At 44.1% G+C, this 17,732-nt stretch overlaps 1 protein-coding gene across 15 annotated transcripts in view; it reads left to right on the forward strand.

Annotated features, from left to right (window-relative positions):
* The window catches only part of SYNE1 (spectrin repeat containing nuclear envelope protein 1), a 493,810-nt gene that overhangs the window by 435,408 nt on the left and 40,670 nt on the right, over positions 1-17,732 (forward strand). For all 15 annotated transcript variants that reach the window (XM_077349398.1, XM_077349413.1, XM_077349457.1 and 12 more), the window contains 4 exons: positions 8,899-9,086; positions 9,894-10,044; positions 16,565-16,747; positions 16,918-17,055. In XM_077349398.1, coding sequence (XP_077205513.1) covers positions 8,899-9,086; positions 9,894-10,044; positions 16,565-16,747; positions 16,918-17,055 — 660 coding nt within the window. The remainder of the gene's footprint in view (positions 1-8,898; positions 9,087-9,893; positions 10,045-16,564; positions 16,748-16,917; positions 17,056-17,732) is intronic.

A 17,732-nucleotide genomic window follows, 5' to 3' on the forward strand; every position in this document is an offset into this window, starting at 1 on the left:
TAACAATTAACAATGCAATAGAACTTTTCAAACAGAACCTGTGGGAGGTGGTCAGTTGGGTTCAGGATATGGAGGATGTCTTTGATGTCCAGGGGGCAGCCGAATGGTGTTAGGTCTGTCAGCCTCAGCCAAATGCCTGGCAAAGGAGCTCCCTTTTACATAAAACATTAGCAGGGTTTCTCCCTGCCTTCATTGTCATTAACTTTTGAGTAAACAGATACAATACAAGGCCTTGTTTGGGAACTGGAGTCTGGTGTACTTTGTAAGGTCCCGGTGCATACATACTGTCGGAGCCAGCCGACAGCTGATAGCCCCTGAAAGAAGATTCAAAGTCGGTGTGCCTTTTCCATCTGGGTAGGAGCTGAGGGGAGTCCGAGCAGAGTTTCCCCGTCCGGGAATTGAGCGCGCGCTCTCTCTCTTTCTCTTCTCTCTCCTACCCCGTCTTTATTGTTACAGTCTTAATCCCCCTGTACTCTGTGCGTATGCTTATCTCTACTACAAAGTTAATATATACCATACATAATCCTATACATACATCCCACATGCACTTCCCTTCCTATATGGAGTAGTTTTCCAGTCTTCTGGACTTTAGGACACATAGCTCTGTTCCTGTCAACGTGGCAGTATTTTTCCATACTCTGCACATCCTTCTTTGGTCACTCAGCTCTCAAAAATGGCTCCACTTTGGTTCAGTACGCTGAAGGATTCCCACAACATACCTTTGGTATCACATCTGTAACCATTATATTTGGGAAATAGGAGTCTGCTGTCCAGGACACATCTGTTGTCTGGACTTTATTTACGCCATGGCAGGCCAATCTGGGTGCAGCCAGCACCCAGATTGGGCCAGCGCCTGCTGCAAAACACGTCCGCAAGGTGCATACCAACTCATGGCCACACAATCCCCACCAGCTGCCGAGTCCTGCCCAGCCTGCCACTTCACATGGCCGGTGGCTGCCATGGCTGCGATGTGCTGTCATTGGCCCAAGGAGGCAGCACACCCAGGGAGGAAGTGGCGGTGACAGCAGCCATTATGAGGTGGTACTGGTCCCTAGGCATTGGCCCCAAGCAGGCGGCAGCAGCTACATAGAGGCGCCAGGCGGGGCCCCCACAATGATCTGTCCGCCACTGCGAGGAGAGGCGGCTGCCCCAAGTTGGCGCCACCGCCCACAAAGAGGAGGTGGCCACAAGAGTGGGTCGCCAGCAGCCACTCACCTAAGGAGGCTACCCAAGGTGTACACGGAGGTAGCAAGAAGCTGCCAACCCCTAGGGCATCGCAACAGCCCTGGGGAGCAGCCGGCTTCGGCAGCCCCAGCCAGCTGCCACGACCCCACACTGCACCCTCTGTCTCTGCCCCACCACTGCCTACACAGCAGTTGCAAGGCTGCCGCCAACTCACCGAAGGAGCACCCAAGCAAGGACAGTCAGTCATGGGCCCACCACCCGCTCCCCACAGTGCATTCTGCACAGATGGTAAGGGAGGTCCTGGGAACCTGCTTAGCCTTCTCGGCCCTTCCTCCCTCTGCCTCCCCCCCAAACCTCTCCCCCACTAGCGACTGCTGCATTAAGCCATGCAGTGGGCTTTTTGCCTAACAGGAAGATATCAGCGCAGTACAGGCATCATATGATACCTTTATTCAAGCTGTGTATGCTGTTTGTGTTAATGCTATAACCACAAAAGAGGTAAAAAAGTGACCCAACCTGTATACAGATGCAAGGAATCTAAAAAGCTGAGCAGTAACAGAATATGTAAATGCAAATCATAGAATCATAGAGTTGGAAGGGGCCATACAGGCCATCTAGTCCAACCCCCTGCTCAACGCAGGATCAGCCCAAAGCATCCTAAAGCATCCAAGAAAAGTGTGTATCCAACCTTTGCTTGAAGACTGCCAGTGAGGGGGAGATCACCACCTCCTTAGGCAGCCTATTCCACTGCTGAACTACTCTGACTGTGAAATGTTTTTCCTGATATCTAGCCTATATTGTTGTACTTGAAGTTTAAACCCATTACTGTGTGTCCTATTTATTGCAATCTATTTGCACATAAATCTTAAAAAACATCAACATATATCTAGCACGATTGCACAAATCCATGTGTCTCATGGAATGTCGTCAAGAACCCCTTGGATAACGATGCTTTGTCATGTGCTCTAATCACTTTCTGGTGAATAGAAGCAGGCTTTATGAGCCTGGTAGCTTATGTGATGGATACTTGTTGGTTCATTGAAATTTGTTACAGATATCACCATAAAATGCGGGGTTATTTGTATATAATACAAGTAAATGTACTTGTTGTGTTGCTGTTTAAGAAGCATAGTAGATAACTTTTACCCCCCCCCCCTATTAAAAGCTGAATCAGAATGCAGCAGATTTAGCTGTGGGGGGCAACTTCATTATTCTACCTCTTCAGAATTATGCTCAGTATTTTATGGCAGTTTGCAATAAATAAAGCACACTAGAGAACAAGCTGTAAAGAACAAAATAATGGCAAGATATACATAGTGGATAAGTTCTACTATAATTCAGGTGGTTGACCCATACAAATGTACTCTTAATATGCGTTCAGGAATTGTACATGAATGCAATAAATATGTGTATACTCATCTAACTTAACTAAGATTTCTTTTCTGCATTGGTTGTGATATCAAGTTTCAATGTACATAGTTGTTCTTACATTATATTGTATATTTGTATGTGCATTATTTTGAATGCCACAACATATGCAATGGTTTATGTGTGTGTGTATATATGCATGCACTTAAAGTTACAGAAATTTTTCTAAAATTTGGTGATATATGAATGCTGATTTTAAAAATACCCATATATTGGCCTACATTTTGTACATGAATGATAGCAAACACATTTAAATAACTACCAGTGCTGACCAACATCTCCTAATTTGTGTCCTTTTATGAAATTTGTGTTTATCAGCATTCAAATGTGAATGTCAACATTAGGCGTTTGCACAAGAAACTTTACCAGTATTTTTTGTTCAGGTCTGTTGAACCCCCAACCCACCCCCAAAAACAAAATTGGGATTCCCATAAAATCCCAGATCCAAATGTCAGTATGGTATTCGGACGCAGGATTATTTTGGAACAACAGAATTGAGAAGAAAAATGCCAGTAAAAAACAAGAATACCAGCCTGGTGCTGGAGCTGGCTTGGTTTCCTTTGCTGCCTGGTTTAAACCAGACAACAGGATAAGACAGTGCAGATAGGTGCTAGTGAGGAGGTTCCCTGAGCACAGTCAATCCTGTGAAGGTAACTGACCAGGAGAAGGTAATGCAGAGCTCTACCAGTGGGGAGCCCTCAACTCCCCACCCATCCAGCAGATAATGGGCTGGCTTCTCCTGCAATCTAGTTTAAACCAGGTTTCAAGAAAAGCTAACCACAGCTGATCCTCAGGCTGACATTTGCGGTCTCTTTAAAGAAACAGACCCTTTGCTGTTTTCAGATCTGCCTGACATTTTCAAATATATCTTGTATTTTCTTGAAATTTTATTTCATTTTGGGGGGGACGGGGGGGGGACAGATACATTTGGGAAGCTGAAATATACCCCGAAAATACCAATAAGGTATTTTTGGGTATATTTTCAGCTCAGATAGATCCAAATGCATAGCTGTAGTCAACATGGTATTTCAGGTATTTACTGTCACACTTATGCTTTGTTTCAGCCCTGTTTGAGTTTCTATAGGACTATTCCTATAGTCCAAGCCTTATTGTACTGTTCAGTGAATGCCCCATCTTGTTGATTATACTTGGCTTACACTATTTAATCCCCTGTCTACTGGGGAGTTCCCAGAGGAGCTGAAGGGGTGTGGTGGTCTATCCCTTACTGAAAAAGCCATCGCTGGACCCGTGGGATCCAGCCAGCTATCGCCCAGTGTTGCATTGGGCATTCCTGGGCAAAGTGGTTGAGAAGGCCACGGCGGACCAGCTTCTAGCATATTTGGATGAAACTTCGGTACTCGACCCATACCAGTCTGGCTTCCATCCCAGCCATGGGGTGGAGATGCTGCTGGTCACCTTGATGGACGATCTCTGGCACCAGCTGGATCAGGGCAGTTTGGTCATTCTCGTTTTACTTGATCTATCAGCGCTGTTCAATGTAGTTGACCACAAGTTGTTGGCCAGGTGCAGGGAGCAAAAACCAGGAAATAAAAATGATGTCCCTGCATTCCCCACAAGTGACATGGGTGACACTGGGGGGACTCTGGTTTGGGGGCAAAACTCTATGATAAGAAGCTAATTTTACCATATTTTGGCTATAAACTACAGTATTGCCACTGATGTCTGTGATGCAGAGACATTGTGTTTACTTCCTGGTTTTCCCTCCCTGCTCCTGGTAAGTTATTTCCAGCCCCATCAGCTGGTTTCTTGGACGTGGCAACTCTGTTCTCAAGTGTATTCCCATCCTCTGCAGAGGAGCACTCTGCATGTGCATGAGCACTTCCCTTTCTGTGTGTGCATGCATGTGAAATTACCAACAATTATGTATTCACAAAACAGATCACATGTTAAATGTTCAGACAAATTATTGAATGAAAAGATTACTTACAAGTAGTGTTCAGTGATAGTGTTCTTGATCCGAACTGAATTATTTCAGGTATATAAACAAAAACAGTTCTTGACAGCTTCATCTGAAAATGTTCCTCTTATTCCCCCCTCCCCAAGGTTTTAGATTTCATAGAAGTAAAGAAAACACACAGTTTGATGTGTGACACAGGCATAAAGGAGTCCTTTCCAGAAATGTAACAATACAAAAGACATACATCATTCTTTTGAGGCCTGCTCTTAGACTTTGGCGATACCTGAAAAGATTCTGGCATTCCCACTAAATATCTGGACCGATTATGCACGATGACAGCTACGTTGAGCTGCCGCTGTGCCGTTGTGCAGGAGCCGAAAGGCCCACTGTCCCCCAATTATATACGGGGGCAGGCAACGTGGAGCAGGAAGCACCGGGCACGCGCTGAAGCACCGGCAGCAGAAGGGGGATCGGGGGCATAACCCCCCTACTGCATAATGGTGGGGAGCAGCATGCTGCTCTCCCACCATGGTGGGGGTGGGAGGATGCCCCTGTCAGCTCCACGGAGTCGCAGAGCCTGCAGGAATGAGAGGTGTCCCTGCAGGCACGCCATAGGTCGGGAGAGGAGCCAGGCGTGAAGGTTCCTCCAATTATGCCTGTGCCTGCTGTGCTGCTCATCGTGCAGAAGAACCCGTGTTCCTTTAACACAGGTCTTCCGACGGCCTGGGTCAGGCCAGGCCTCAGACGGCAATGTCGGGCATTATCGGGGATTTTCTCTGAAGCCCTGTCACCGCCACGTCAGGCTTTCTGGCCCGTGCATAATTGGTCCTTGTTAGACATACATAGTGGTTAGGGGTTCTCAGTTATGCATGATTTGTGATTGTAATAACTGTAGTTAGTAAAAAATGACCATTCCAGCCACATTTTTGGCAGAATGTATAAATAAATTAAGAGCCTCTTGTGGCGCAGAGTGGTAAGGCAGCCGTCTGAAAGCTTTGCCCATAAGGCTGGGAGTTCAATCCCAGCAGCCGGCTCAAGGTTGACTCAGCCTTCCATCCTTCCGAGGTCGGTAAAATGAGTACCCAGCTTGCTGGGGGGTAAACGGTAATGACTGGGGAAGGCACTGGCAAACCACCCCGTATTGAGTCTGCCATGAAAACGCTAGAGGGCGTCACCCCAAGGGTCAGACATGACTCGGTGCTTGCACAGGGGATACCTTTACCTTTATAAATAAATTGGTTTACAGAGCTTTGTCCGTTTAGGTTATTGCTGGCTGCTTATTAATAAACAAAGCCTTGGATCCCACAGAGAATTTCCACTTACAGAAGGATTTCTGTCAGTGAAGCAGAACTTTTTTGCCTCCCCTCTTCTGCAGCAGCCCAAAGACCCCTGGAATGCTACTCCTCAGTGAGAAGAGTTAGAGGGAATCTCATATCAGCATCAAGAGATGAGAATTGCCTTCCTTCCTGTCAGTGGAAATCCTCCATGGAATCCAGCTGAAAGTTACCAAAGCACAGACACACATGGGTTCCTTTCTGGGAACAAAGTAGCTCCTAGGTTATAATGCTTCCCATCCCCCCCCGGTCCGGATTGGGTTGATTTTTCTCTTTGGGCAGAAATTCTACCATAGCTGCATGTTTTTTTGCAAAATACATAGAGAAGTAGTTCTGTTACAGAATGCTGTCACTAGCAGATAAACCATATTCCCAGTTTGTTTGTATACCACCCTCCCCTGGAGCTCAGGGCAGTTTACATAGAACGTGAGAGAACATGGAATAAGTACAGCACACCTCAGTAACAACATTAATAAACCAACTGCGGTAACAATAATAACAGTGTTTTGGTGATAGATTGAACAATGTTAACTTGATAACCCATGGCTGGTCAATTCAGAGTTCATGGGGAGGGGTTCTGAGGGGCCCAGTAGATGTTGTCAATTCGGTCGACCTCAACCAAATGCATGGCAGAAGAGCTCCATTTTGCAGGCCATGAGGAGCTGCACTAACTCCAGCAGGGCCCTGATATATTCTGGGAGTTCATACTACAGGTGGGGCCAGGACAGAGAAAACTCTGCCCCTGGTTCAGGTCAGATGAGCTTCCTTGGGGCCAAGGAACACCAGCCAGTTGGAAGTTGCAGAGTGAAGAGCTCTTTGTGGGATAGACAGTGAGGCATTACCTCTGGTACACTGGGCCCAGACCACATATGGCCTTAAAGATGATCACCAAAATGTTAAGTATGTACAACCACTTACCACTTCAAGATTTCTTTTTTAAAATAGACAACAACCAGGAGCAGAAGACAATCCTGCATGTCAGTAATTTTATGTTTTTTTTTAGTGAGTGATTAATCAGACTTATTCCAGAAAGAATACTTGAGACAGGTAAACTATATGCATAATGCTTCTATAGAAAGGATGTCTCTATGATCCCTTGACCAAAGTACTCTAGTAGTTGCTTTTAATGCAGTGAACATTATGATACCACCCTCACACAAGTCTCTTTTGGAGACTTCAGCACAGTTTAGCACCTGATGAACACAGAGAGTGCTTACCACAGCCCTCTATGTTGCTACCTTCCCCTACACCTTAATTTTCTATAGAAAGATTTATTAAAACTTTGCCTTTGATCCTGTCTTGCATCTCTGTGGTGATTAACTACAGGTGTTTATTTTTAGTGGAATTTCAGGTAGTTAACAAAGTTTAATTGTGATTTTCTTGTTTTACTAACTCACATGCTTATTCCATACATTAATGTCCTGTTAATCATGTAATCTCTTCTAACAAAAATAATCAAAGGTAGTGAATCATAAACCTGTAGGTCTAGAAAGTATTTGAGGATCTATCATCTTCTATAACCCATAGCATTGAAGCAGGATTTTCCTGTGTTCCTTAGCCTTAATTCATCCAAATTATATTTACCCAGTTGTTGTTTTACTAACTCACATGCTTATTCCATACGTTAATGTCCTGTTAATCATGTAATCTCTTCTAACAAAAATAATCAAAGGTAGTGAATCTTAAACCTGTAGGTCTAGAAAGTATTTGAGGATCTATCATCTTCTATAACCCATAGCATTGAAGCAGGATTTTCCTGTGTTCCTTAGCCTTAATTCATCCAAATTATATTTACCACAATGTACACGAAAGACTAAGAAAGAAAACAGATTTTTATCGGACACTAAAGATAGTCCCTCAGGCACTGATGAGGTTCAGCCTTCATGTCATTGGTGTTTGTGGGGAAGTCTTGTGCAAGTCCCGTTAAAACAAACAAAATACATAAGAATGCAATCAATAAAACTTGTTCAGGTTTGGTTACCCAAAAAAATCAGCCTTAATTAATCCAAAATACATATTGCCTTAGGGATTAAAAAGTGAATCTTTGTAGAAAACACATGCATATTATAAAAATGTTTAACAGATTACTCCCAAGTTCTAGATTTTATGTTCATGTACACTCCTTAATAATCCCTCATTCTTCAAAATCTTGATTTAGCTAAACTTTTTGGAAATGTTTCTCTTACCATTTGTTTGTGTTTATTGTTTTCAGAAATGCCAGCTTTCATAAATGTATTACAGTGGGAAAATGGTAGGGAGTTCCATCAGCAAAGCAGGACTTTGTTGTTGCCCCCTCTTACTGCAGACCAAAATGTACCTCTCCCAAAGGCTTCTCCTGGGAGAACAAGACGCCAGAAACAGCATGAGGGGGAAGCTGGAGATCTGCCATAGGAAGTAAAATTTGCAACAATTGCACTTCCTTCTCTATGTGGAAATTCCCCACTCAAACACTGTATATTCTATTATTTTAAATTGTGATCATTCTCAGAGATCTATTCAGAATTTACTTGGAAGACCAATCCATTTATTTATTGCAGGTGCAATATTTCAGCCTTCAGTGGCAGAGATTTCAGTGTGCTATGAGGAGGTGGATTCATAACAAAGGCTTACATACATTCGAGATTAAATTGTAAAAAAACACTGTATTTTAGGGGGAATGTAATTATTTTTTATGACTCATAATGTCTGTAGCAAGGTTATCACAAGGTCATGCAGTCATTTTTAACAACCAAAATGTATATTAGGTATACCTAAGTTTAGAAAAAATATTGATATGTGGTATGAAATACTAGCAGGGTGCCATCTGACCCTTACTCAATGACATATGTGCACTAAACCTTACTTTCAAGTATATGCATATAGCTTTTCAGTCAATAAACTTTTCAGTCAAGATTGGTAATTTACTAACTTGAAAAGTTAGGATTTTTCAAATTTTTCCACTGTAAGTGTTCTGACTGAGCTTGCTTGCTTGTTATGCTACATCTCTTTAAGTAATCACTAAGAAGGTTTACAAGTTCATCTGTTAACCTGCAGGAGCTACAGCGAGACATAGAGAAGCATAGCACGGGGGTTGCCTCTGTCCTCAACCTTTGTGAAGTCCTTCTCCATGATTGTGATGCTTGTGCCACAGAAACAGAATGTGACTCCATCCAGCAGGCCACACGGAACCTAGACCGACGGTGGAGAAACATCTGTGCAATGTCAATGGAAAGGCGACTCAAGTAAGTACTAATTCAAGACTTCCCAGAATGGAATGGAAATTTATTAGCTGATCTGCATGGATCAATGTCTTCCAGTGGCCTTAGGTCCACTCTAATCTCATGGCTGGAACTGATCAGATAGGCTTTTATTCAGGTTAAGAAAAGAAGCATGTCCAGACAGACTGTCAAATAAGCAGACATTTAGCTAAGTGCTGTACATTCAATTACAGCCAAGTTATTAATTTTTAAAATCTGTTGATGATTGATTTGGAAATTAAACTTTCTCACATTTTCATTGACATTTCATGGTTTTATTTGTGAGCTCTCATCCAATCCTCAATTTGCAGAAATGCATGAAAGAGATAGTTCATTTGTTAATGTAGTATTTAATGTATTCACAAAACTTTCCTTTAAATATCTTTTTCTTGGTAAAATAGAGCTCATTGCAGTTAGGAAGTTATATTTTGTGTTACTCAACCATACTAGAACAGCTGGGGCTCATATAACGAAGATTGCATTTCTGGACGTCTTCTGCTCAAGGCTCAGTTTATATTATGCTTACAGTAAGCTCACAATGAGCCTTTATAACAAGAGGGGAGAAACCTGTCTTAATTCCACTATAGGACGAGTTCAGCTTAGCATTTATGTTACTTGTTAATGAAGCTTACTGTCTTTTGTTGTTGTTGTTATGATCCAGTTATTGTTTCCTACAACTGATATTTGCTTGGACAGATTTAAATATGCTTTCCTCTATTGCAGCTGGGGAGGAACTGAAGCAGTAATCTGAATGAATTTTGGCCTGTCCTCACATTTCATTTTTCCTTTCAGGATTGAAGAGACATGGAGGCTGTGGCAAAAGTTCTTAGATGACTATTCCCGCTTTGAAGATTGGCTGAAAATTTCTGAAAGGACAGCTGCTTTCCCTAGTTCTTCTGGAGTGCTGTACACAGTTGCTAAGGAAGAACTAAAAAAATTTGAGGTGATTTACACGGCTTGAAATATAGTGTCTTCTGATCCTGTTTTGGCTCTGTCAAAGAACACATTGTTAAACAGGGAGAAATTTTGATGATTTTTCAGCAACTTCACTAGCCTAAAATTTGCTAAAATATGCTAAAATTTCCTAAAGTTAAAAAGGAATCTGTAAACCGCTCCGCAGAGCGGTAAGAAAAAAGCCCTAAGGGCTGTGTGGGTGGAGAAAGAGGCCGGGCCTGTCCGTGATAAAAACTCGAAGGGGCCAATCAGGAGCCACAAAGCCAGTGTGGTCTGCCAGTCTGGTCTGCCTGCGCAGATGGTTCACCGCCGGGAAAGGAGCTTGCCTGGGGAGGGGGATGTCAGGAAAGGAGCAGGGCCACCGCGTCTGTGACGCAGCAGCCCTGCTCCTTTCCCGACGGGGAACCCTGCTCCTTTCCAGCTGCCGAGGCAGGAGCCTCGCCAGGGAAGGGGACCTTCCCGAGCCTCCCAACCAGCCTTCCCCCAGGCCGAAATTGCAGCCCTGGCCGCTGCTACCGTGGCCAGCCGCCTGCCATCTCTCCAGCCATTTACTTGTTCATTATTTACAGTTGCAGGCTGTAAATATTTATTTAGATCTTCCTGCACTTTCCAAACTCACAGGACGGATGCTAGTCTGTGTCTGCACCCCAGAATAAGGTAAGGGCTGGCCATAGCCCATAGCCCAAGAAGAACACACCTGCACCACTCCCTCCCAACTGCTGGCAAAAATGGCTCCTTTGAAGGCTGGATTCTGAGGCGTTGTACGATTTTGAAGTCCCATCTCCAAACCTCCAGGAATATTTCTGACCCAAGGGTAACCACCTTCCAAGTGGGGCCTGGAGAGCTCCTGGAATTACAGCTCACCTGCAGAGTATGAAGATCAGCTCCCCAGGCAGAAAGGGCTACTTTGGACAGGGTTGTGGAAGAGAAGAAACATTTAAGGCCTCCCACACAGGTTGTTGTTGAATTGAAAGACTTAAGGCCTACTGCACAGGGTTGTTGTGCAGATGAAACAGGAGACAAAATTATCTCAGTAGCAGCATCCAATTTCGTTTGCAGAATAACGCTGTGCAGTGGCCTCAAATCTGCAGAGAGTTGCAAGGAAGAAAGACACATGGCTTGGCTGTTTCTAACCCCCGGCCAGAGCAGTATTTTAATTGATAAGGGGCTTTTCTGTGGCCTCCCTGTCAGCCAACTGTTTGGCAGAAGAGGAAATCCCCTCCCCCCTCAAAAGGAATGCCCTCAGGCTCCCCTGCGTTGCTCTTGGAAACACCTCCCTCCCCTCAGTCAAGGCCTGTCAGAGGCTCCTTCACAGCAGGCCAGAAAAGAGGGAAGGGGAGGGAGCGCACTCTGCAGCCTCCTGCCAGTTCTGTCAGGGTTCTGAGGCAAAGTTATATTTGGACATTGACAGTTAGGATAGCCTTGTGGTGAAAAGGGCTGGCGCAGCCTGTCCAGGCCTCTGTTTTCATCCCCCTTGGCAGCCCTACTGACCTCTTCTCCCTGCGGTGGTCAGGGGCAGACTGGCAGCGATGTCTCCTGATTGCCCCTTGCTGGGCTGGGTGAATGGAACTCTGGTAAGTCCTGGTGAAGGCCCAATCGGAAGGTGCTTCACGCCTTCCGATTTGCCCCTCCACTTGTCAGTCCGGGACCAAGGGGCCAATCCAGGAGTTTTGATCACGGACTCAGCCCACCCCAGCCCTCGTTATTGTTTTATTAAGAGGGACAGATATCACAAGCCTACCACTAGATCTTGGCAGTGATTTTGAGTGATTTAGACAATCAAGAGATGTTGCTGAGATCTAAGGAGAGAATATCATGAAATCTTAACATAAACTATTTTACATTTGTTTTCTCTTCTGTCTGCATTTTAGCTTAAGATGAAGTAGCCTACTGGTTTGCAGAAACATTTCCTAATCCCTACCCGGCCCCATTGTGTTGATTTTTGCTCTGCATGCCATGGAATTAGACATAAGATTATGGTGGTTTAAAATTCTGCCTCAGACCATTTGAATGACATCAGTCATGAGTGCCATAACATAGTATCATTATCCAGAGACTCAATAAGGCTAGTGAAGTTGGTGAAGAAAAAGATATTGTTAGAGCAAACTGGAAAATATGTACAGCTGTTCTTTTTCTGGGCAAAAGTTGCTAACAGGTGAAACAACAGCTGTAGTTGATTGAACATAAAGACTGCCTGTGTTTTTACTATTATTTAGAAACTTGGGGCAAAGCCCGTTGTATCCATGAATACAACGGGCGCTAGAGCTTGGCAGTGGGAAGAGGAAGGGGAGGAGTTGTCCAGTCTGTAAGGGTATGGGGTTGAATGTGTGTGTTGTGTGGGAGGTTGTGGGGGCGTAGTGGCAAATGAGGGCATGGGTGTGGAGATATGGGTGTCAAGAACCTGTGGCGTGGAATGTTCGTTGAGTATGGGAGAGGACTGACCTTTGGGAATTGTGGCATAGTGGTTACAGATGAGCTTTCCAGAGCCATGTCTTCAGATATGTGAAGGGAAAATCAGACTGGAGACTCTTCTTAGGGGAAGATTACATGGCAACCCATTCCCCCCAGTTCTGTGTCATTTCCCTTCTTGTGGGAATTAGGCCACAAACACCGAAATGCCCCTTTGCCCTAATACACATGGGGTAGTCACAGTACACAGGTGTCCACCCTGTTCCTTCTTCTCCATTTTTTCACTGTTGATAAAATGTTATGTACCCAAATGCTTCTTTCATGGTTGCTCCTTAGAAGAAGAACGGATTTTTGTACCCTGTTGTTTACTACACAAAGGAGTCTCAAAGCAGTTTACAAACACCTTTTCCATTTGTCTCCCCACAATAGTTAACCTGTGAGGTATGTGGGGCTCTAAGAGGTCTGAGAGAACTGAGAATGGGCCGCAGTGACCCAGCAGGCCTCAGATGTCTCAAAGAATTTTCCAATCATCTTCCCTTCCTCTCTCACTATTTACAGTTTCAGGCTGTGTGTATTTATTTATATCTTCCTGCACTTTCCAGACTCATAGGACTGATGCTGGTCTGCCTGTCTGTGCCCCAGAATACAAACAGTTGCTGGTAAGGGCTGGCCATAACCCATAGGCCAGGAGGGACGCTCCTGCACCACTCCCTTCCCTCCCAACTGCAGGCAAAAATGGCTCCTTTGAAGGCTGGACTCTGAGGCATTGTATGATTTTGAAGTCCCATCTCCAAACCTCCAGGAATATTTCCAACCCAGGGGTAGCCACCTTCCAGGTGGGGCCTGGAGAGCTCCTGGAATTACAGCTCACCTGCAGAATATGAAGATCAGCTCCCCAGGCAGAAAGGGCTACTTTGGACAGGGTTGTGGAAGAGAAGAAACATTTAAGGCCTCCCACACAGGTTGTTGTTGAATTGAAAGACTTAAGGCCTACTGCACAGGGTTGTTGTGCAGATGAAACAGGAGACAAAAGAACCTCAGTAGCAGCATCCAGTTTCGTTTGCAGAATAACGCTGTGCAGTGGCCTCAAATCTGCAGAGAGTTGCAAGGAAGAAAGACACATGGCTTGGCTGTTTCTAACCCCCGGCCAGAGCAGTATTTTAATTGATAAGGGGCTTTTCTGTGGCCTCCCTGTCAGCCAACTGTTTGGCAGAAGAGGAAATCCCCTCCCCCCTCAAAAGGAATGCCCTCAGGCTCCCCTGCGTTGCTCTTGGAAACACCTCCCTCCCCTCAGTCAAGGCCTGTCAGAGGCTCCTTCACAGCAGGCCAGAAAAGAGGGAAGGGGAGGGAGCGCACTCTGCAGCCTCCTGCCAGTTCTGTCAGGGTTCTGAGGCAAAGTTATATTTGGACATTGACAGTTAGGATAGCCTTGTAGTGAAAAGGGCTGGCGCAGCCTGTCCAGGCCTCTGTTTTCATCCCCCTTGGCAGCCCTACTGACCTCTTCTCCCTGCGGTGGTCAGGGGCAGACTGGCAGCGATGTCTCCTGATTGCCCCTTGCTGGGCTGGGTGAATGGAACTCTGGTAAGTCCTGGTGAAGGCCCAATCGGAAGGCGCTTCACACCTTCCGATTTGCCCCTCCACTTGTCAGTCCGGGGCCAAGGGGCCAATCTGGGAGTTTTGATCGCGGACTCAGCCCACCCCAACCCTAGCCCATAGCCCAGGAGGGACACACCTGCACCACACCCTCCCAACTGCAGGCAAGAATGGCGCCTTTGAAGGCTGGACTCTGAGGCATTGTACGATTTTGAAGTCCCACCTGCAAACCTCCAGGAATATTTCCAACCCAGGGGTAGCTAACCTCCAGGTGGAGCCTGTTGGAATTACAGCTCACCTGCAGAGTATAAAGATCTGCTCCCCAGGTAGAAAGGGCTACTTTGGAGAGGGTTGTGGTAGAGAAGAAACATTTAAGGCCTCCCACACAGATTGTTGTTGTTGAATTAGAAGATTTGAAGCCTACTGCACAGGGTTGTTGTGCAGATGAAACAGGAGACAAAAGAGCCAGTTTCTTCTGCAGAATAACGCTGTGCAGTGGCCTCAAATCTGCAGAGAGTTGCAAAGAAGAAAGACACATGGCTTGGCTGTGTCTAACCCCCGGCCAGAGCAGTGTTTTAATTGATAAGGGGCTTTTCTGTGGCCTCCCTGTCAGGCAACTGTTTGTCAGAAGGGGAAAGTCCTCTGTTCTCACCCCCCTTGGCAGCCCTACTGACCTCCTCTCCCTCTCAGGAGCAGACTGGCAACCATTTCTCCAGATTACCCCTGGCTGGATGGAATTTTGGTCTGTCCTGGCAAGGGGCCAATTGGAAGGCGCTTTGCGCCTTCCAATTGGCCCCTCCGCTTGTCAGTCCAGGGCCATGGAACCAATTGTTGCCCCTCCCCATCACAGTGAGCCCACCCCAACACTCCTTACTGTTTTATTAAGAGGGAAAAGATAAGAGACAGTTTTATTTCTTTTCCGAGAGAAACTGATTATCTGTCTCTTTGAACTCTGCTTAACATTTCCCATGCATTAGAAAAGGTTTTATTTCTAACTATCTACTTTACATTCTTTACATTCTTTATTGACATTTACATGAAGGGTATTCATGTAATAAGAAGAACCTGGAAGGGATTTTTTGTTGCTTCAAATTACATAGTCTTCTTTTGTCCTTGGCTGTGGCTTTGCAGCACAACTGCCTATTTTCAATTTAATTAGCAGGAATTAGCAAAACAAATTTGAGCAAAAGCAAAACACCATTGCTTGCCATAAATGTGTCCATGTCTGTAGTTTATTTGAAGCTGTTCAAGGACAGAATTTAATAGACCGGCTAAATAGATGAATAATTGTATAATTTTTCACTTTAGATTTATTTTGTCCATCTACATTGTATCTTTAACTATTTTGTAAACTTGATTTCATTTTGGATGTTAGGCCCTGGCTTTATTCAGTTAATAACTTGGGTTGGATTTAACTGAGATCCTCAAGGGGATATCCATTCATGACATGGATCTTTCTCATCTCCACCTTTCCTCTACAATTGATTATGCTGCTCAAAAAGTTGATTCTGGATGGTCGGTGGATTCTTGGAATTCGCTACCCAGGCACACAGAAATATTTTGTGGCAGGGGACAATTAAGTCCCCCCCCTCCATAAAAAAGTCCACTTCCATTTGTAGGAAACCTTTAGATCCAACCTTCCATGTTTTTATCCCACTACTTTTGATTTTTCATATTCATTGTGTTGTAAATTATTTTAAAATAAAAATGCATTTCATGATTTTTACATATGTACCATATAGACTAAATTAAGTGTAATGTATATATACTGCTGTTCTAAATATTTGTGCTACTATTCTACAGTGTCACTACCAGAATATAAAATCACAGTTTGCAGTGTTGTATTGCTATTGCTCTTAGTGTTCTTCCTCATACTTGTGTGGTGGTTTGATTTTGTTTGATTTATTAGATTTATAAGATCTCTCATCTTGGCAGAGCTGTCTTGGGATAGTGTACAACATATTTTCATTCATGACTTATCAAAAGTTTGTATAATCTAAACTACAGCATCCCAAAAGGATATGGTGGTACTAGAGAAGGTACTGGAAGAAAACAATTGTTGTAGATAAACAGAGAAAGAATAGCAAACTACGTGTCCCACAATTTTACTGCATAAAAATGTGTGGCGTATCTGGTACTGATAATTTAAAATGTTAATCTTACCCCCATCGACAGGAATAAGATTTTAGGTTTTTATGGAAGGGGAAGGCAAGAACATTGAGCTATGTGAGCAGAAATTCTTCTGTCTGTGGATAAACTTCAGTGAAACTAAGCCATTGGAAATTTTAGTTGTACTTTTTATAATAAACAATTCACTCAAAGCAACTAGAAGGACTAAAGAAGAGTAACATTCTTGAATGATCCTTACATCCACATGTAATTGCCTTAATTATAATTCTCATTTTATCCAAAGCTGTTAAACCCCTCTCCCCCAAAAATCTATCCTACTGGATCCCAATATTTGAAAGGTCAATATTCTGATAGACTATTTGTTGCTTCTTTTGTAGGCTTTTCAGCGACAAGTACATGAAAGTTTGACCCAGCTAGAACTGATTAACAAACAGTACCGCCGTCTGGCTCGAGAGAACCGTACTGACTCTGCTTGTAGTCTCAAGCAGATGGTTCATGAAGGAAACCAGAGATGGGACAACTTACAGAAGCGAGTCACCTCCATCCTCCGCAGGCTTAAAGTAGTTCTCTATTTCTAGTTGACTTCTTATTGTGGTGTGTTCATTGGGGAATGTTGTGAGCAACACAGCTCTTTTCTGTTATTAGTGGAATTTCTAAAATTTTTAACTGTTCAATTTACTACAGTAATATGTAGAAAATATAGCTAGTTACCTTACCTCTTTCTTTTCAGCATTTCATTGGCCAGCGTGAAGAGTTTGAGACTGCACGTGACAATATTCTGGTCTGGCTAACAGAGATGGACCTACAGTTGACCAACATAGAACACTTCTCAGAGTGTGATGTCCAAGCAAAGATAAAGCAACTCAGGGTGAATAAATACAAGCCATAGAGACACAACTGAATAAAACAGAAGTGCCCAATCATTATTATTGTCAGGTATCCTTACATTAAGAGCCTCTTGTGGCGCAGAGTGGTAAGGCAGCAGACATGCAGTCTGAAGCTCTGCCCATGAGGTTGGGAGTTCGATCCCAGCAGCTCAAGGTTGACTCAGCCTTCCATCCTTCTGAGGTCGGTAAAATGAGTACCCAGCTTGCTTGGGGGTAAACGGTAATGACTGGGGAAGGCACTGGCAAACCACCCCGTATTGAGTCTGCCATGAAAATGCTAGAGGGCGTCACCCCAAGGGTCAGACATGATCCAGTGCTTGCACAGGGGATACCTTTACCTTTACCTTTATCCTTACATATATGGTAATTCAGCCAGTGCAAGTTTGATAAACATACAAGGGAAAATATGATAAGAAATAATTATACACTGCAGCTGAATTAACACCATTGAGACCTGTCCTGAAAAGCTAACACAAACACAAATATCATTCCTAGCATTCAACAGGTGGTGTAAATTTTGAATTGCTTCAAGAATTACTTTTTCCTACCAATTATTAGAAAAGTTAGAAGCAAATGTGCAACATAAATCCCCATAATGTCTGAGGGGTCAGATGCTTTTTGCAGACCTCCTTATTCTTGTTCATAAATCTACAGACCT

This window comes from Paroedura picta, chromosome 1, assembly GCF_049243985.1.
Source record: "Paroedura picta isolate Pp20150507F chromosome 1, Ppicta_v3.0, whole genome shotgun sequence".
Taxonomy (NCBI): Eukaryota; Metazoa; Chordata; class Lepidosauria; order Squamata; family Gekkonidae; genus Paroedura; species Paroedura picta.